The 17,579-nt window shown below is 35.6% G+C and overlaps 1 protein-coding gene across 1 annotated transcript; it reads right to left on the bottom strand.

Moving 5' to 3' along the window:
* Nucleotides 1-2,724: 2,724 nt before the first annotated feature.
* On the bottom strand, nt 2,725-17,525 carry LOC110462216 (selenoprotein T1b-like). The gene is given in 5 exon segments (XM_021516077.1): nt 2,725-5,953; nt 9,679-9,827; nt 13,330-13,417; nt 13,917-14,154; nt 17,339-17,525. Coding segments are annotated over 4 exon segments (606 nt in total). The 5' UTR covers nt 17,503-17,525; the 3' UTR covers nt 2,725-5,953; nt 9,679-9,711.
* Nucleotides 17,526-17,579: the final 54 nt, after the last annotated feature.

Here is a 17,579-nt window from a genome sequence, read left to right as displayed (position 1 = left end):
TACTGAAAATTAACAAAATATACCCAGAAGTGTTATTTCCCTATAAAACTATAGTAAATTTTACCCCCTCCTCAATGGAGAACGGATGGCCCGGGGGTACTGAAATTAGCAATTTAAATAAAGGCCTGATGATCTTTCCATCCATGCAGAGAAATTGAATGTAGTCCCTCCGAGTCTGAAGCAGGAGAAGTCGAAAAATGTAAAAAGTTATACGCACGACGGACAGAAAGCAATCAGAATAGGTCACTTGAGCAAAACTCAGGTGACCTAATAAACAAATAAAGCTTTTTGAGATTGAATTCCCTGACAAAATGATGTTTGGGAGGGACCAATATACTTATATAGATAGCTGGAAATGTTCAGAGAAATGGGGTGACCTAACGGTAGCAAAATTTTGATAAAGCACTTTAGAACCTTTTCATCCCTGAAGGAAATTTGATTGTAGCATAGCTACATGTAGGTCCAAATAAGGCTCAACATTTATGCAGATGTGACCTTCTCAGACGCTAGGGGTGAATAAGGGTATTAAATTTCGTACCATCAAACTGCAATCACATGATGATCATTCAAACATAATATTAGTTCTTTCCAACTGATAATAAGCAAAAAAGAAAGCACATTAGGAACTTTTCATCCATGAAGAGAATTTGATCCGTAGCAAAGCATATCTGGGTCTGAAAAGCAAATTTATCCCTAGTATTATTTCCTTACGTACAATTCATCAATAGAGGATTTGATTCTAGAATATCTGGGTGTAAAGAACAATTTAAAATAGAAGACGTTTGAAAATTTAGCCAAATTGATTCCACCCCTTGGAGTCACAGCCCCCCCCCCCCCCAGGGTAATGATTACAACCAAGGTTAATCGCCCCCACCTCAGGGGAATGACTACCCAAAGGATTATCGCCCCCACCCCAGGGTAATGATTACCAGCAAGGTTTATCGCCCCACCTCAGGGGAATGATTACCAACAAGGTTTACCGCCCCCACCTCAGGGTATTGATTACCATCAAGGGTTATCGCCCAACCTCATGGTAATGATTACCACCCAGGCTTATCGCCCCCCCCCCAGGGTAATGATTACAACCAAGGTTAATCGCCCCCACCTCACGGTAATGATTACCCAAAGGTTTATCCCCCCCTCCTCAGGGTAATGATTTCCACCAAGGTTTATCCCCTCCACTTCAGGGTAATGGTTACCCCCAGGGTTAATGCCCCAACCTCAGGGTAAAGATTACCACCAAGGCTTAAGACCGCCACCTCAGGGAAATGATTACCCAAAGGATTATCGCCCCCACCTCCGGGTAATGATTACCCCAAAGGTTAATCCCCCCCCCCCCAGGGTAATGATTACCAGCAAGGTTTATCGCCCACACCTCAGGGTAATGTTTACCACAAAGGTTTATCGCCCCTCCCTCAGGGTAATGATTACAACCAAGGTTAATCGCCCCCACCTCAGGGAACTGATTACCCTCAAGTTTATCCCCCCCACCTCAAGGTAATGATTACCACCAAGGTTTATCGCCCCCACTTCAGGGTAATGGTTACCACCAAGGTTTATCGCCCAACCTCAGGGTAATGATTACCACCAAGGTTTATCGCCCCCACCTCAGGGTAATGATTACCCAAAGGTTTATCGCCCCTACCTCAGGGTAATGATTACCCAAAGGTTTATCGCCCCCACCTCAGGGTAATGATTACCACCAAGGCTTATCGCCCCCACCTCAAGGTAATGATTACCACCAAGGTTTATCGCCCCCACCTCAGGGTAATGACTACCACCAAGGTTTATCACCCCCACCTCAGGGTAATGATTACCATCAAGGTTTATAGCCCCCACCTCAGGGTAATGATTACCACCAAGGTTTATCGCCCCCACCTTAGGTAATGGTTACTACCAAGGTTTATCGCCCCAACCTCAGGGTAATGATTACCACCAAGGTTTATCCCCTCCACTTCAGGGTAATGATTACCACCAAGGTTTATCGCCCCCACCTCAGGGTAATGATTACCATCAAGGTTTATCGCCTCCACCTCAAGGTAATGATTACCACCAAGGTTTATCGCCCCCACCTCAGGGTAATGATTATCACCAAGGTTTATCGCCCCCACCTCAGGGTAATGATTACCACCAAGGTTTATCGCCCCCACTCAAGGTAATGATTACCATCAAGGTTTATCGCCCCCTCCTCAGGGTAATGATTACCACCAAGGTTTATCACCCCCACCTCAGGGTAATGACTACCACCAAGGTTTATCGCCCCCACCTCAGGGTAATGATTACCACCAAGGTTTATCAAAATTTGCATGTGCCCCCCTTCATGGAGGGTCACATATTCTGTTTCTCATCCTCATCATCTAAGCATCATTTTAAGAAATATTCAAGAAAATACAACTAAGAGTTTGAGAGGAGTAATCTTTTGAAGGTTTTCTACTCTTTGACTTCTGATGGCCCTGCCCCTCTGCCCTATTTTGAGTATATCTTCTGATCCCCCACTTAAGATTTCCAAAAAGTTTTATTAGAATCTGACTGATTGTTTTTAAGGAGAAGTCGAAAATGTGATCAACGGTTTTACTCATGATGCACAAAGCAAGAAGGTGCCCACAATAACTTGAGTGATTCAAGCGACCTAAAAATTCAACTGAAGTGTGGAAATTGTCCAAATCTATAATAAAATTTAGTAATATAAGCTGAACAGGTAAAAAGACAACAGAAAAGGTCAAATTTTCAACATAATTTATATTTATTAAGAAACAAAATCCACTGAACATAACCAAAGTTTTTACATCATAAATAGAAAACTACCTAAAGTCTAACTGAAAATTGTGACCAAATAAATGTCCTGATGATGTGAGATTTTAACTATTTAATACGACCAGTAGACAAACAAAAGATATTTACAAAGAAGAGTTATGTTACACCTTCATGTCAAACTCAACAGTCTCAACATTAATCAATTTCAATTAACAAATCATAATCTTTTTTCTTTATTTTTGATATCACTGCATAGCACAAAAATATATAGTTTGTCTGAAAAATAAGGCCCTTAATAAATCACCAAAACAAAGTACCTTTGCTTAAGGGCCTGTAAATGATTTGTACTAGAGTAATGTATTTGAGGAAAATTCTTGAATAATAACTATACCGCCAGAAAATAAGAAACCGACAAAACCATTTACAGACATACCGACTATTTACAATCCTTTAAGCAGCTAAAAGGTAAAGAAAGAAAATAAATATGAACATGATATCTCCATACTGATTTTTTTTAATTTGACTACCTTGAACAAATACTGACCTTAGAAAACTTAAACCTTTGAAGTTTGAAAGCAAAAGGTTGAATATGTATTAAAACGCCAAAGGGTGAAAATTTGGCATTTTAATTAAATTGTTATGCTATTGTGGTTATGTCATAGTTAAAATGGAATGTAACATTCAAGTCTCCAGACATAACCAGAACTCTCCAAGTTAAATACAGCGAATACAACTGGATTTCATTACCTTAATCTACTTCTCAATTCTTTATATATGAAGTTCCTTCAATGATTGTGTTGTGTGTAAAGATTGCATTTAATATTGTCAGTTAAATGTATACTGTAAAAAACGACAGTCCTGACCATACCAGATCATGCACATGTTTCTTTAATGAAAAAATTATCATTCACGCCAGTTTTCAGAAGGACAACATCTTAATTGTAAAACTGAATAACATTATTTTAGCAACACTTCTTTTCATATCTGTGGTTGCTCTTATCACAAAAACTATTTAAATCTGATAATGGAATCCACATATGATTTGTATAAATAGTTTGTTCTTCTGATTTTCTGGATATTATTTTTCCTCACTGAAATTCACAATTAATGTACAAGCAAACTAAACAACTAAACCAATATGGAATACAGAACACAATATGTATTAACACTCCAGAAGAAATTGTGATGAAAGTCTCACTGAAAATAATCACCATTAATAATGATAAGCTGACAGCACATGCGTAATACCCTAACACAGTATTCCGTCTTTGCGTATTGCAGAGTTATCTTCTCTTGGGAGCAGGTATTGATTGTTACGTCACTTGTTTGTAAGAGTAACGTCATCAATTTTTGAGAAAACGACATAATTTTCTCACACAAACCAATGACGTAACAATCAATACCTGCTCCCAAGAGAAGATAACTCTGCAATACGCAAAGACGGGATAGCTACACTGTATTCTTTCTCAAAGTCTATCATCATGCTGCAACATCAAGATTTCAAACATCAGACAAAACATTTTGTAATCAAACATTGCTTTTATGGATATTTTTTGTTTTAAAATCAAGATAAATATTACAGAAATTAGAAAATACTGGTATAAAATGTAGGTGAATGTGATAAGAAATCTTAATAGTTGACTTGAATTGCAGATATTACTGATGCTGATTTCTGGAGATTTACATTTTAAGTGTTACTGGCGTATTTACCGTATACAGTTGATTTACATACAATATATTCTGGATACATAGATCACAGAGGAACCATGCTGACCTCAGCTTTGATACAGTCCTGAAAATGTCCTGGATTCTAATGTTCAAAAGTAACAGGAGTGATAACTACACTTACAGCTATTATAAATATTAGAACTTCACACACCATACACAGTTTTTTATTTTGATTCTCTTTGATCAATGAATTAGAATGTTTTTTAAAACATGATCATGTATATAATTATTACAAACATATAATAAAATAGGATGACTACAAAGAAAAAACACTTTTCTTGGAGATTTATTTATTTTTTTACAAAATCTGGTTTTCAGGAAACAACAATACAGAATCATACACAAATAAATCTTTTACAAGTACCTGTTAATGAAATTCAAGTCATATTGAACTGTTCAACTTTAGTTCTTTCTGCCTAGCGCAGACAAATTATTTGTGTTTTTTTCTCTCTGCAATTTATTTTCATTTTTTTCTTTGAAATCACATTGCCAGGCAGTAATCATGATGAACACAATAATCCTAAAACTTCACACATGATTTTAAACTAGATTACACTATTTCAAAATATACTGATCACCTTATATACAACTCAACTGCACTGTTGTATTTAGGGAAATAACCCTCAAACAAACTTTTCTAGTGTTACTCTGACTCATACAAGCAAAAAAACAAAATAAGAAATTGAACAATATTAATGGTCTATTCCAAGTCCATAATAGATTCTGGTGTTATTACTCCTCCACTATTGTATAAACCCTGTTTTTAAAACTTTGAAAACCCCCAAAATTAAGCATAATCTGTTCAATTTTGTTTTAAACATAACAAAAGTAAGAATTTAAAACTGATTGGATGTTGGGTGTTTGAATGTTTTTTATGCCATACAATTTGGTTTACTTGAATGTTGTCATTAATGGGAGTACCTGTTTGTGAAATCATCATTTCCAGATATGGGTCTAATAAATGTACATGAAACAAAAAAATATTCCTTGAAATTTAACCCATTGTACACAACACTCATCTCTACTTGTCTTTTATACACACTTAAATACCAGGTTTTATATATTGGTGGTTTTTTTTTACATTTTTTAAAAACCTGATGATTACCATCACATTTCAAACTACATATAGGAACTAACTACCTATTAGATGACAATGATGGACATTCTCTGGATATAAGTGTTTTGTCACTTTATTAGATAAATTGCACAGATTGTCTTTCACCTCCATGGTTTGAACTTTTGAAGAAACAACACATTTTAGCCTTTTGTGTTCACCAAAACAATATAAGCGCATGAACAGACACAGAACTTGTCTGTGATTGGCTGACACTGAATGTACCACTTCGTCTGATAGGTTCCTCAGGTTCCTTGTCGACAGCAGCGCTGTTTTCAACAAAGACCGTCATTCTTCAGACTTTCATGATACGATTCAATGCCATTTTATCAATGCCAACATCTGTGACTGAAATTCCTGTCAAGAAAAGAGAAAACATCTTAAATAATCACCTTTATGCAATTTATACGAAGTAAACTAACACCAAACACATATAATCTGGCAGGCACATGTACAAACTAGACTGTCAACAAGAGCTGTTGGAGAACAGCATACCTCCCCTAATGGTGATATACGTTGTAAGACATCAATGGACAGTAAAGTACAGTAAAACCTTGATGGAATCACCCTCATTTCATTTGCCACCTCGCTCACAGCCAACATATTTTAAGATCCCTTATCTAAGTTTTTCTTAAGGATTTCTTTATACACTTCCCTCACTTTATTGTCACCCCTTTATAATGTCAATATTTCTTTGAACAATTGGTGGCAATATAACAAGGTTTTGCTGTACCTTAACATGTCGTACATTTCAAAAGAACAGATCACCAGACAACAGTGTATTTACGGTGGTGATCCAACACTGCACAAACAAATTTAACCCAAGTCCAGTTAAGCTGTTTCGGCCCCTAGAATATGAAAATATGGTTCGGCACACTGCTTACACTCCATATAAAAACTTCAACCTTATAATATACAACAGCCTATTGATGGTGGTTATCCAATACAGCACTAATAAACTTGCCCAAAAACTTTAACCTCAAGCTTAGAGCTTGCCCAAACTCTTTAACCAAGTCCAATTAAGCTGTTTTTGGCCCTTAAAATATGAAAATATGATTCAGCACACTGCTTACACTCCATATAAATGCCTCAACCTTATAATAGACAACAGTGTATGGAGTGGGATGATCCAACACTGTCAGCAAAAAAATTGCCTGAAAACTTGAACCTATAGGAAGTTGGAGGCCAATGCCGACGCTTGGCAAGCTAAAATGATATAGGATGAGTATTGATGTTTACAGGACTGGGTCCTGATACTGTGACGTCTAATTTGGCGCCTTATTCAAATGTTCATTCTTTTAAACATGTTTTATTAACATATTGTATCAATCTGAATAGTATCCTCTCATGAATCCTTGTAGGATACAACTAGGCTTCTTTTTAAGTTATGTTTGAGTGGGGATGACTTCCCTGCAGTTTGTTAACACATTTCTAAAACAAGAGGCTCAGAGGGCCTGTATCGCTCACCTGAATATTTAATCAGTCATAACAAAAATATTCTCATAAAATATTATACTATACCACAAATATTTCACTTGCAAACTTTGTCGGCTCGATCTGTTGAAGCTACCAGCCAAATATTATTACAAGATTCGATGCGTTTTGGTTCTTCTTCATAAGTTTGAAGTGTTTGACATTTTTGTCCCTGTGACCTTTTAAGTAGGTCAAGGTCAATTTCCTTCTCAAACTTTGTTGGCTCTATCTCAACCTCAACAAGCTACCTGCCAAATCTTATGAATCTATGCCTTTTGGTTCTTCAGAACAAGCCATTTAAAATGATGTTTTGAGACCTTTAAAGTGGTGAAGGGGTTTTCATGTTAAATACCTGTACCTATTGTAAGCCACTGTGAAGGGGGTTTTATGGTAAATACCTGTACTTATGGAGAGTAACTGTGAAGGAGTTTTCATGGTAAATACCTGTACTTATGGAGAGTTACTGTGAAGGGGTTTTCATGGTAAATACCTGTACTTATGGAGAGTAACTGTGAAGGGGTTTTCATGGTAAATACCTGTACTTATGGAGAGTAACTGTGAAGGGGTTTTGATGGTAAATACCTGTACTTATGGAGAGTAACTGTGAAGGGGTTTTGATGGTAAATACCTGTACTTATGGAGGGTTACTGTGAAGGAGTTTTCATGGTAAATACCTGTACTTATGGAGAGTAACTGTGAAGGGGTTTTCATGGTAAATACCTGTACTTACGGAGAGTAACTCTGAAGGAGTTTTGATGGTAAATACCTGTACTTATGGAGAGTAACTGTGAAGGGGATTTCATGGTAAATACCTGTCCTTACGGAGAGTAACTCTGAAGGAGCTTTGATGGTAAATACCTGTAATTATGGAGAGTTACTGTGAAGTGGTTTTGATGGTAAATACCTGTAATTATGGAGAGTTACTGTGAAGTGGTTTTGATGGTAAATACCTGTAATTATGGAGAGTTACTGTGAAGGAGGTTGCATGGTAAATACCTGTACTTATGGAGGGTTATTGTGAAGGAGTTTTCATGGTTAATACCTGTACTTATGGAGGGTTATTGTGAAGGAGTTTTCATGGGAAATACCTGTACTTATGGAGAGTTACTGTGAAGGAGTTTTCATGGTTAATACCTGTACACATGGAGAATAACTGTGAAGGAGTTTTCATGGTTAATACCTGTACTTATGGAGAGTAACTGTGAAGGGGTTTTCATGGTAAAAACCTGTACTTTTGGAGAGTAACTGTGAAGGGGTTTTCATGGTAAATACCTGTACTTATGGAGAGTTACTGTGAAGGAGTTTGCATGGTAGATACCTGTACTTATGGAGAGTTACTGTGAAGGAGTTTGATGGTAAATACCTGTACTTATGGAGAGTAACTGTGAAGGAGTTTGATGGTAAATACCTGTACTTATGGAAAGTTACTGTGAAGGAGTGTTCATGGTAAATACCTGTACTTATGGAGAGTTACTGTAAAGGGGTTTTCACTGTAAATACCTGTACTTATGGAGAGTTACTGTGAAGGGGTTTTCATGGTAAATACCTGTTCTTATGGAGAGTTACTGTGAAGGAGTTTTCATGGTAAATACCTGTACACATGAAGAGTAACTATGAAGGGGTTTTCATGGTAAATACCTGTATTTATGGAGAGTTTAACTGTGAAGGGGTTTTCATGGTAAATACCTGTACTTATGGAGAGTTAATGTGAAGGAGTTTTCATGGTAAATACCTGTACTTATGGAGAGTGACTGTGAAGGAGTTTTCATGGTTAATACCTGTACTTATGGAGAGTGACTGTAAAGGGGTTTTCATGGTAAATACCTGTACTTATGGAGAGTAACTGTGAAGGAGTTTGATGGTAAATACCTGTACTTATTGAGAGTTACTGTGAAGGAGTGTTCATGGTAAATACCTGTACTTATGGAGAGTTACTGTAAAGGGGTTTTCACTGTAAATACCTGTTCACATGGAGAGTTACTGTGAAGGGGTTTTCATGGTAAATACCTGTACTTATGGAGAGTTACTGTGAAGGAGTTTTCATGGTTAATACCTGTACACATGAAGAGTAACTGTGAAGGGGTTTTCATGGTAAATACCTGTTTTTATGGAGAGTTTAACTGTGAAGGGGTTTTCATGGTAAATACCTGTACTTATGGAGAGTTACTGTGAAGGGGTTTTCATGGTTAATACCTGTACTTATGGAGAAGGACTGTGAAGGAGTTTTCATGGTAAATACCTGTACTTATGGAGAGTTATTGTGAAGGGAGTTTTCATGGTAAATACCTGTACACATGGAGAGTAACTGTGAAGGGGTTTTCATGGTGAATACCTGTACTTATGGAGAGTTACTGTGAAGGAGTTTTCATGGTAAATACCTGTACACATGGAGAGTAACTGTGAAGGGGTTTCTATGGTAAATACCTGTACTTATGGAGAGTTATTGTGAAAGGAGTTTTCATGGTAAATACCTGTACACATGGAGAGTTACTGTGAATGGGTTTTGATGGTGAATACCTGTACTTATGGAGAGTTACTGTGAAGGAGTTTTCATGGTAAATACCTGTACTTATTGAGAGTTAATGGGAAGGGGTTTTCATGGTAAATACCTGTACTTATGCTGAGCTGGTACCTTTCTGCTGCTACATATTCTGAGTAGGCTGATTAGGGTTCAAATTCATTTGGTTTTCGATGATCTGGAACATCTCCCCTGGTGCTGGGATTCGCCCTGTTTGTAACTTAGACCATATTGGGACATCTGTGAAATGTAAAGAGAAATAGATCATTATAATTTCATAAACAAATTGTCAATGATGAAATAATAAACATGTGTACACTTTTAACTTGTCAATTAACATTGAACACATGCCTTTTTTATAAGACTCATTCATTTGGAATTATAAAACAAAGAAATTAATGTGATCTTATCTGTTTTGAAACCTATTATAAAACTTATACAAATTTCATTGCAGTAAATGCAACGTTCCTATATAGCTACATTTTGGGCTTTCCAACATGGCAACATTCTCATACAGCTCCTATATTTACACCTCTTGTTTGTGTTACATGAAAATGGCATATATCTAAAGCTATCTTTTGCATGTCATCTCTCGTAACGATTATCTGATTTCTTATAGCCACAAAAATATCAACAGTATCAGATATTTACATGGCAATTAGAATGTAAATGATGTAGCATGGTTGAATTTGGAGATGTTGGCACCCAAGTTGAATCTTGAAAATGAGTTGTATGTATACATACCTAAAGGGACAATTTAGTGAAGTTAAGTTTTTTTCATAATTTTGTCAGAAAATTCTTCATAAAAATATAGATTGGTACTTTTTATGAACAATTCATTGTGAGAAATAGACAAGAGACAATGTTTAAAGAAAAAGTTGAAGGAAGACCTAAAGCGAGCAAAAACAACGCGAACAGAAGCATGATACACACATCAGACCCTCGGAAGGGTATTGATATATTGGAAGCAGGTAGTGACATATCATATGTTTGGTTTTTGTATTACCATACATAATTTGAAAGGAATTAAACAAATAATTTAAAATTTCTTACATCTTCAATGGAATGCTGTTATTTGGCAATGAAAAGAGGCATAACTGTGCCGAATAGCTTTTTTAAAATGTCACATTTTAAGAACTCACTCAAAGCATGCAGGTAATGAAACAACCAAGTATTTTACTGAAATTCGGAGAACAATTGTTTGAGTTATTGTGTAAACAAGGAAAAGTCAATATCGATAATGAAGTACAGTGTTGCTTTGTCAAGTGTGATACGCGGAAATGTTGAAAGTTGAAATACGACAGAAAACCTGTAATATATGTTGAATATTGTTGCTTCTAGCATTACCGTACAAAATTTAAAAGAAATTTATTAAAAAATAAACAAGATGCTCATGGGCCTTAACGGTCACCCGAGTCCTACAGTATTTATTTTTTATGTTAAAATATGAAGTGGAGATAAAGATGTCAATCCTCCCTTCCAATTTCACTAAAAAAATAGTTAAGTATAATGTTAAGTTTGGCAGGACCACGAGTTGATGATCAAACTGTTTGATATTAAGTGATTTTTGTGTTCAGCAAAATAAAAAGACAATATTGTCAGAAGTATGTATTTCCAGAAGATGTATACATATATAATTGAGGGATATAAAAATGAATTGAAAGTTAAATGTAGTATTGTTTGGTCTGAAGATCTTATTAGCATTGATGAATTGATATTAAAAATTGAATAAAAAGTAAAGTAATATATTATAGATGATTGGAAAGAATAAATCATAAAAGATGGAAAACACTGTTTTCTTTTCTGTTTTTCTCTTGAACTAGCATTCTGCTTATAATACACACGAAACAAAAGGAGCAATTAGAATGAATATATAGTGGATTAGTTCTTGATAAATCAGTTATCTGAAAAATACACTAAAAATTGTGAGCGCGACACAAATTGGCGACATAAAATCTCAGTTTGGCAACACAATATTTTCATAGCAAAACCAATTAGCGACACAGAATTTTCCCTTTGTGTGAGCCCTGTGATTATTCCTAGACTGAGTTTCAGTTAAATTGGCCTATTAGAACTTGATTTTAAGTTTGAAATAGTTTTTTTCAAAATGGCGACTGTGGCAGTCAATTGGATTTTTGATCCGAAAAAAACCCACCAATTTGCCAGGACTATAAGTCGATCATTCCTACCAAGTTTCATTTAAAAATTTGAAAGAAATTGCTTTCAAAAATAAAAAAGTTCTTGCATTTACTACACAAACACCCTTATTTGGCAATAAAAGGGGCATAACTCCACCGAAAATGCACATAAAATTCTGAAATGCAAACTCGTTCAAGCTTTATTGGTATGCAAAATATATATATGTATCAAGTTTCATCAAGATATGTTCATGAATGAAGGCAGGATAGGTGACGGCAAGGAAAGATTAACGGACAGACGGACAATGCGAATGCAGTCCAAACCATATTACGACTCGTCGGACGATGGGCGTATAAAAACATGGGATTCATCCGCAACAAGCAGTCCAGCTTGGAAAATTATAAACATGAATGGCTGGTTTGACATCTGGGGGTTGTTATTGGCGTCAAAAAGTATCATTATTTTTGGAACATATTTTGCAAAATTTACAAAATTCACTTAGAACTATTTGTTGGATTTTTGGTGGATGAATATAGCTTAAAAACAAGAAAAAATAGACATTTGTTTGTCTAGCATGATCACTACAGATTAGCCAATTGTAAGGTGCAGTGGGCCTGTTAATTAAAAAATTCACAAATGTGAACACCAGGATGGCATATATATAGCAGACCGAGTATATCATACAGGTACAAAAACATAACTCAATCATCAACTGGTCAATACAGAAATTGTGTTTTATGTGAAATCTGGGGCATCTAAATTCTAAATCAAGAGTTGTTTAGGCATGGTTCAAGGATTGCGTGTGGGTTAACGAACATAGGGGGTTTATATCTAATGCATGCAATGTCTCATAACATGTACAATTATTAAGAGAGAGAAAAAAACGCAACAATATATCATGTACGTACCACTACATTTCACCTGTGTACATATATAATGTACCTGTATACATATATAATGTACCTGTGTACATATATATTGTACCTGTGTCAAGGCTTATATTTGGATGATGGTACCATTTAATTATGATGGTATATATATAATTAGTACAATGTCTATGATGTGTTTTCCATTTTCTAGATTTAATTTTGGCATTTACATTGAATGACAATTAATGATCTGTTCTTAGCTCTATTTCCCTTCTAAGGACAGTTGGCAATTAATAGTTCTAAGTGAGAGCTGTAAGTTACTAATCAATGGTACAATGATGTTTTGTGTAAATATACAGTGGTATTGGCCTGCTATCATATCTTGAAGTATATGTCGGTATATGTACTGAATAGTAAGAACATCATGATCCATATGTATTTACTAGTGAAATTTGGGATGTAACAGTGTGCATATATTTTAACATATATTTTACCTGTATGTCCCAATATCAATAAATAGCATTATCAGTATGTCACATTGTTTCATCTTGAAGTGTTGTTTTCGTTATTTTTCTTTTTTGTTTCAAGGCTATTTTTGCACTTATATGACCTTTTTATATTAGTATAATGTATCAATATAAATTATCATACAAATATGACTAATAATGCAATACTCTAAAATACTATCCATGATACCCTGTGTTCAACTACGCATACACAGGCCTAGCACTCACCATTAAATGATACTTCAAAGGCCCCTGTAGAAATCATCTGTCCCTCTACTGCATTGCTGATGAAGAAAACCATTAAACAGGCATAGATCTACAAAAGAAAATCACAAACTCTTTACAATGAGTTAAACAGTTAGTTACAAAATTGTGGGCCAAGGAAAGAATATCTGAAAATAGAGGGGGTCCAAGGGCCTCAGTTGGGGCGTCTGGCCGGTGAAGGGCCCCATGAACCGGACACTTTTCAGCAATGCATCTGTATTTCTCACTCTTAGATGTACAGAGCTAGCAGATCTTATGTTTCTGTAAGCATATGAAAGTATGCATTATGTTGAAACAGGATATTGTTAATATTCAATACTTTTGAAAATCTGCAGGTATAAAAAATACTTGATGCTTGAATGATACATTTATGTCAGTTAAGGTAATAGGATTTTGTCACCATTTCTCAGAAGAATTTCTTCAAATTTTGTTATATTGCTTTGAAGTAAAGAAATTTTTCTGCCACAAACAAATATATAGGTTGTTTGATCAGTCAAAATTGGCTGCAATAGTCACACCATATGTATTACTCCAGCTACATATATACTTGCCTTGTTTGAGATGGCCCAGGTGAATATGCTAGGTGTTTCCATGTTTAGGTGAGGAAAGGGATTTTGACCCGACACGATCATGGCGATGATGAGAAGCTTGGCTATACTTAGAAACTGTGCTACTGCGGCTTTACCGGAGGGCGGCGGGTAATTGTCGCCCTCGACGATTAAAGACGGGAAGCGCTCTTGAAGAGCATGGAAATATTGGTCATAGACCTTCCGGTACCCTCAGGAGTAGCTGCAATACAATAAAAGAAATCACATGTAAATTCATAGAAAAAATTCCGACATCCCTTTTGACTCCACATTGCATTTGTTTTCCAATACAATGTGCTAATAACTTATTATGTAAATTCATAAGATCTTCATTAGTTCTATATTAACTCATGAATTCACCACTGAAGACACATTTGAACTCTTTCAATTCAAAGGTTGGAAGAGTTCATTATGAAATTTCAGTGGCGAATGAGTTAAAGATGATCTTATACTTGTTGAATTGATAAGTCTTGTTGACAGTAAATGCATATTGAGGAAACTTTTGATTAAAATTTTGGAAGTTAGTTAATGCAAGGTGTTAATTGATTTGTACATCTGGTGGAAACGAATGTAAATGCATCGTAAGGCAAGTTGTTTTCACTTGTAATCTTTGCTTCAAACATATCTATCGCACTGAAAAGAACATTTTACTGATGATGTCGTCGCACAATAGAAAAGATTGTTATAGGGTCAAGTTAGAAGTTTTAAGAGAAAATGATACTTGAAAAAAATAATGCCAACTGGGAAAAGATAGCGAACAGACGAATGGCTGACAAAAAGTTTGACAGGTGTAAAGTTATCTTCGAATTCACTACTTAAGTATTGGTTATAGTGGCATATACGATGTAAAACACTGAAGACGTACTTTAGGGGTTTGGGGAAGTGCTTTGGCAGTTTGGACTTAGTACGTAGGTATGCTGCTATAACTACCGGTATATATATTATAACGTCACGTCGTGTCAGCCCCGTATAACTGTGGTGATTTCAACCACCGCTGTCTCGGCCCTGCAGACGATTTGTTGACATATCGCTGTGCGCCTGTGTGACCGGTTTTCACTACATAAATAACACCAAGGTCCATTTTATAGTCCAAAATGTGTTTGTACATAAGTTTTAAATGTTAATTATTCAAATGACAACTACAGAACAGTGTAGGAATGACCTATAATTTCCCTGTTAATTTTGTGTTTAATCGACCTCTCGTTGGCATCTCAAACACCTCTCAAGACCGCCATTTTGTAAGCTGACTATGTGAGATGATCGAAACTACTTACATTGATTCTTTAACTTCCTAGGCTTGTAAGTCACTGTAGATTGATGGACATTAAGTAATTATTATATATATATATTTAAAAGAGTATGCTAACCTTTTTGTTAATGTCTTTTAATGATGTCTTAGATGTAAAGTCAGCTGGAGACCTCTCTCGGCGACCTCTTAAGCGTTTCAATAACTCTTACCGGCGTCTGACGTCATTACCGCAGGGAATTCTCTAAACTCGGTATATTTTTAATCCATAATATAACCTTAGCGGCATTCATTAGGAGTTTTACATGTATTTTTCTTCTCTGTACAATTATTTTAATGTAAAGCACTTATTGTTTGAGAGGCCATGTGCAATAAGGTTTATATTACTTTTACATGCAATCCTATGGGAAAGTAGTGTCTCCGGACCTCTCCCATCTAATCACCAGACCTCCCCTGAGTAGTAATATTTGGAAGGTTATAAATACAGGGCGGATCAGACCTTTTTCTTCAGTTCATCACTGTCTTCGCTGGCAGATGGTCGCCTCTGAACAGGTCAGACTTAGGAATCTGTCATACTTCGGGTTTAGGCTTACGTCATTTATAGTTCTATTTAATATATATAGACACAAGGGGAAATTCCGGTATAGTTGGCTATTTATAGCTGAATTGTCATTTTATTACAAATTATCTGAATAGTTGAAGCTTTCTTGTATTTTTGCTGGTCTGCACATCAGATTATAATTTAGGTGGCTTAGAATAATTGGCTCTGGTGATTAGTGGGACATTTTTACAGGAAATACATTCAATTAGTGTATAGTTTGGGAATAGTTGTGTACAATTTGTCAATCACCTTTGTTAATGTCTGGTGCAAGAACCTGTGTTGATGCCTTGTTTGTATTGTAATATTATACTGATCTGTTCTCTGTATAAAGATACCTTGTTATTTAACTTGTTCCTTTAATAGAAATTATATTTGTACCTGTCAATTGGGCTCTTGGTTGATATTTAGAGTTTTCGCATAGTTAAATTAGACTACTAGACTATTTCTGACCATTATATTGGTGAAACAAGAACCCCGATACTTCTTCGATGGTGGCCGATGAGACGTGGGCACCGCACGCTCGCTCGTTACAATATGCAATACATTATTTGAATAAGATAGCAAACATATATTGGCCTACTTCAAGTAAATGCTCCGGATCTATATGGTGCTTTTGATAGCAGCCAAAAATATATAGAAAAATCTTTTTCACTCTCAAGTGATCACAACTTTTTATCTTTTATTAAATTTAATTTTTTATTTCACTACTATTAATATGGTAAGGGTACTTGCTTTTAAAAATGAAATGTTATCTATTTGAATAGGTCATTGAACATCCCATGCCAAGGTATTGAAGCAATATTGACCGCTCATTACAAGAAAGGCCTTTGATTATGATGTGGTGCATTTCCGATGTTATGTGGGGTTTTTTAAACTTATTAAATCTGCTGAAACAATATCATCAGTGATAATACACCAGAGATGGTATGCAGATTATTGGAAGAGAAAGAAACAGCATCATGCATGCCATCCACGCACAACACCGTCAAAATCTCACACATTTGAAAACCCAGTAGAGGGAGATCTCCCACACTGGACTCCTTAGATCGTTACAAATACATTTCAGTAGTGAATAATTCGTGAAAATGAACTCCGAAACCTTTTACTTTCAGAATGTTTACAATATTGCCAGAATATTAATATAATACATGCCAAAAATTTAGGTTCAAACATATTTTTCAGATACCATATTTGTTCTCCAGCACGAATTAGTGACTTTCTGACAATAACATACAAAGCTGTTCCCAGTTTTTCATGAAATATTCATGATCTTTGTCATTTCATCACAAATTATCTCTAAGAACACGTCATCTAAATAATGATAATGTTATAAGTTGTTGCATGTTAAATGCGGTCAGGAATGTGGGCTCTAACAAACAATGCATCTATATATACGTCAACAAATGTCAATTATGATTCAAAATAATCTTCAAGTAGTATTACTAGATTTAGGAGGAATTATTGAATAAAGCTGTCAAACTACGTAGAACGATCACATGACTCGACATTTTCAGAGCGTGTTCATTCTTTGTATCTTACCAATACAAAAATTTTATCGTTGGGGCGGCCATTGTTGCAAACTTAGGAGCTCTAATGTCCTTGTGTACATCAGATGTCGTTTCTGTGTGGGAAAGATCCCTCCATGTTAAAAATATAAGCGCTGCAAAAACAGCGACCATAGAATAGTGGCCCATTTCGGCCATTTACCTGAGGACTGTATAAATTTACGAATGACAATATTTTATATTTTTCTGAAACGAAATAATAATTTCAAAAATTA

The sequence above is a fragment of the Mizuhopecten yessoensis genome, unplaced genomic scaffold (assembly GCF_002113885.1).
Source record: "Mizuhopecten yessoensis strain PY_sf001 unplaced genomic scaffold, ASM211388v2 scaffold10763, whole genome shotgun sequence".
NCBI classification, from domain to species: Eukaryota; Metazoa; Mollusca; class Bivalvia; order Pectinida; family Pectinidae; genus Mizuhopecten; species Mizuhopecten yessoensis.
Note: the sequence above shows the minus strand (reverse complement) of the source record. Positions and strands in the feature narration are given on the sequence as shown.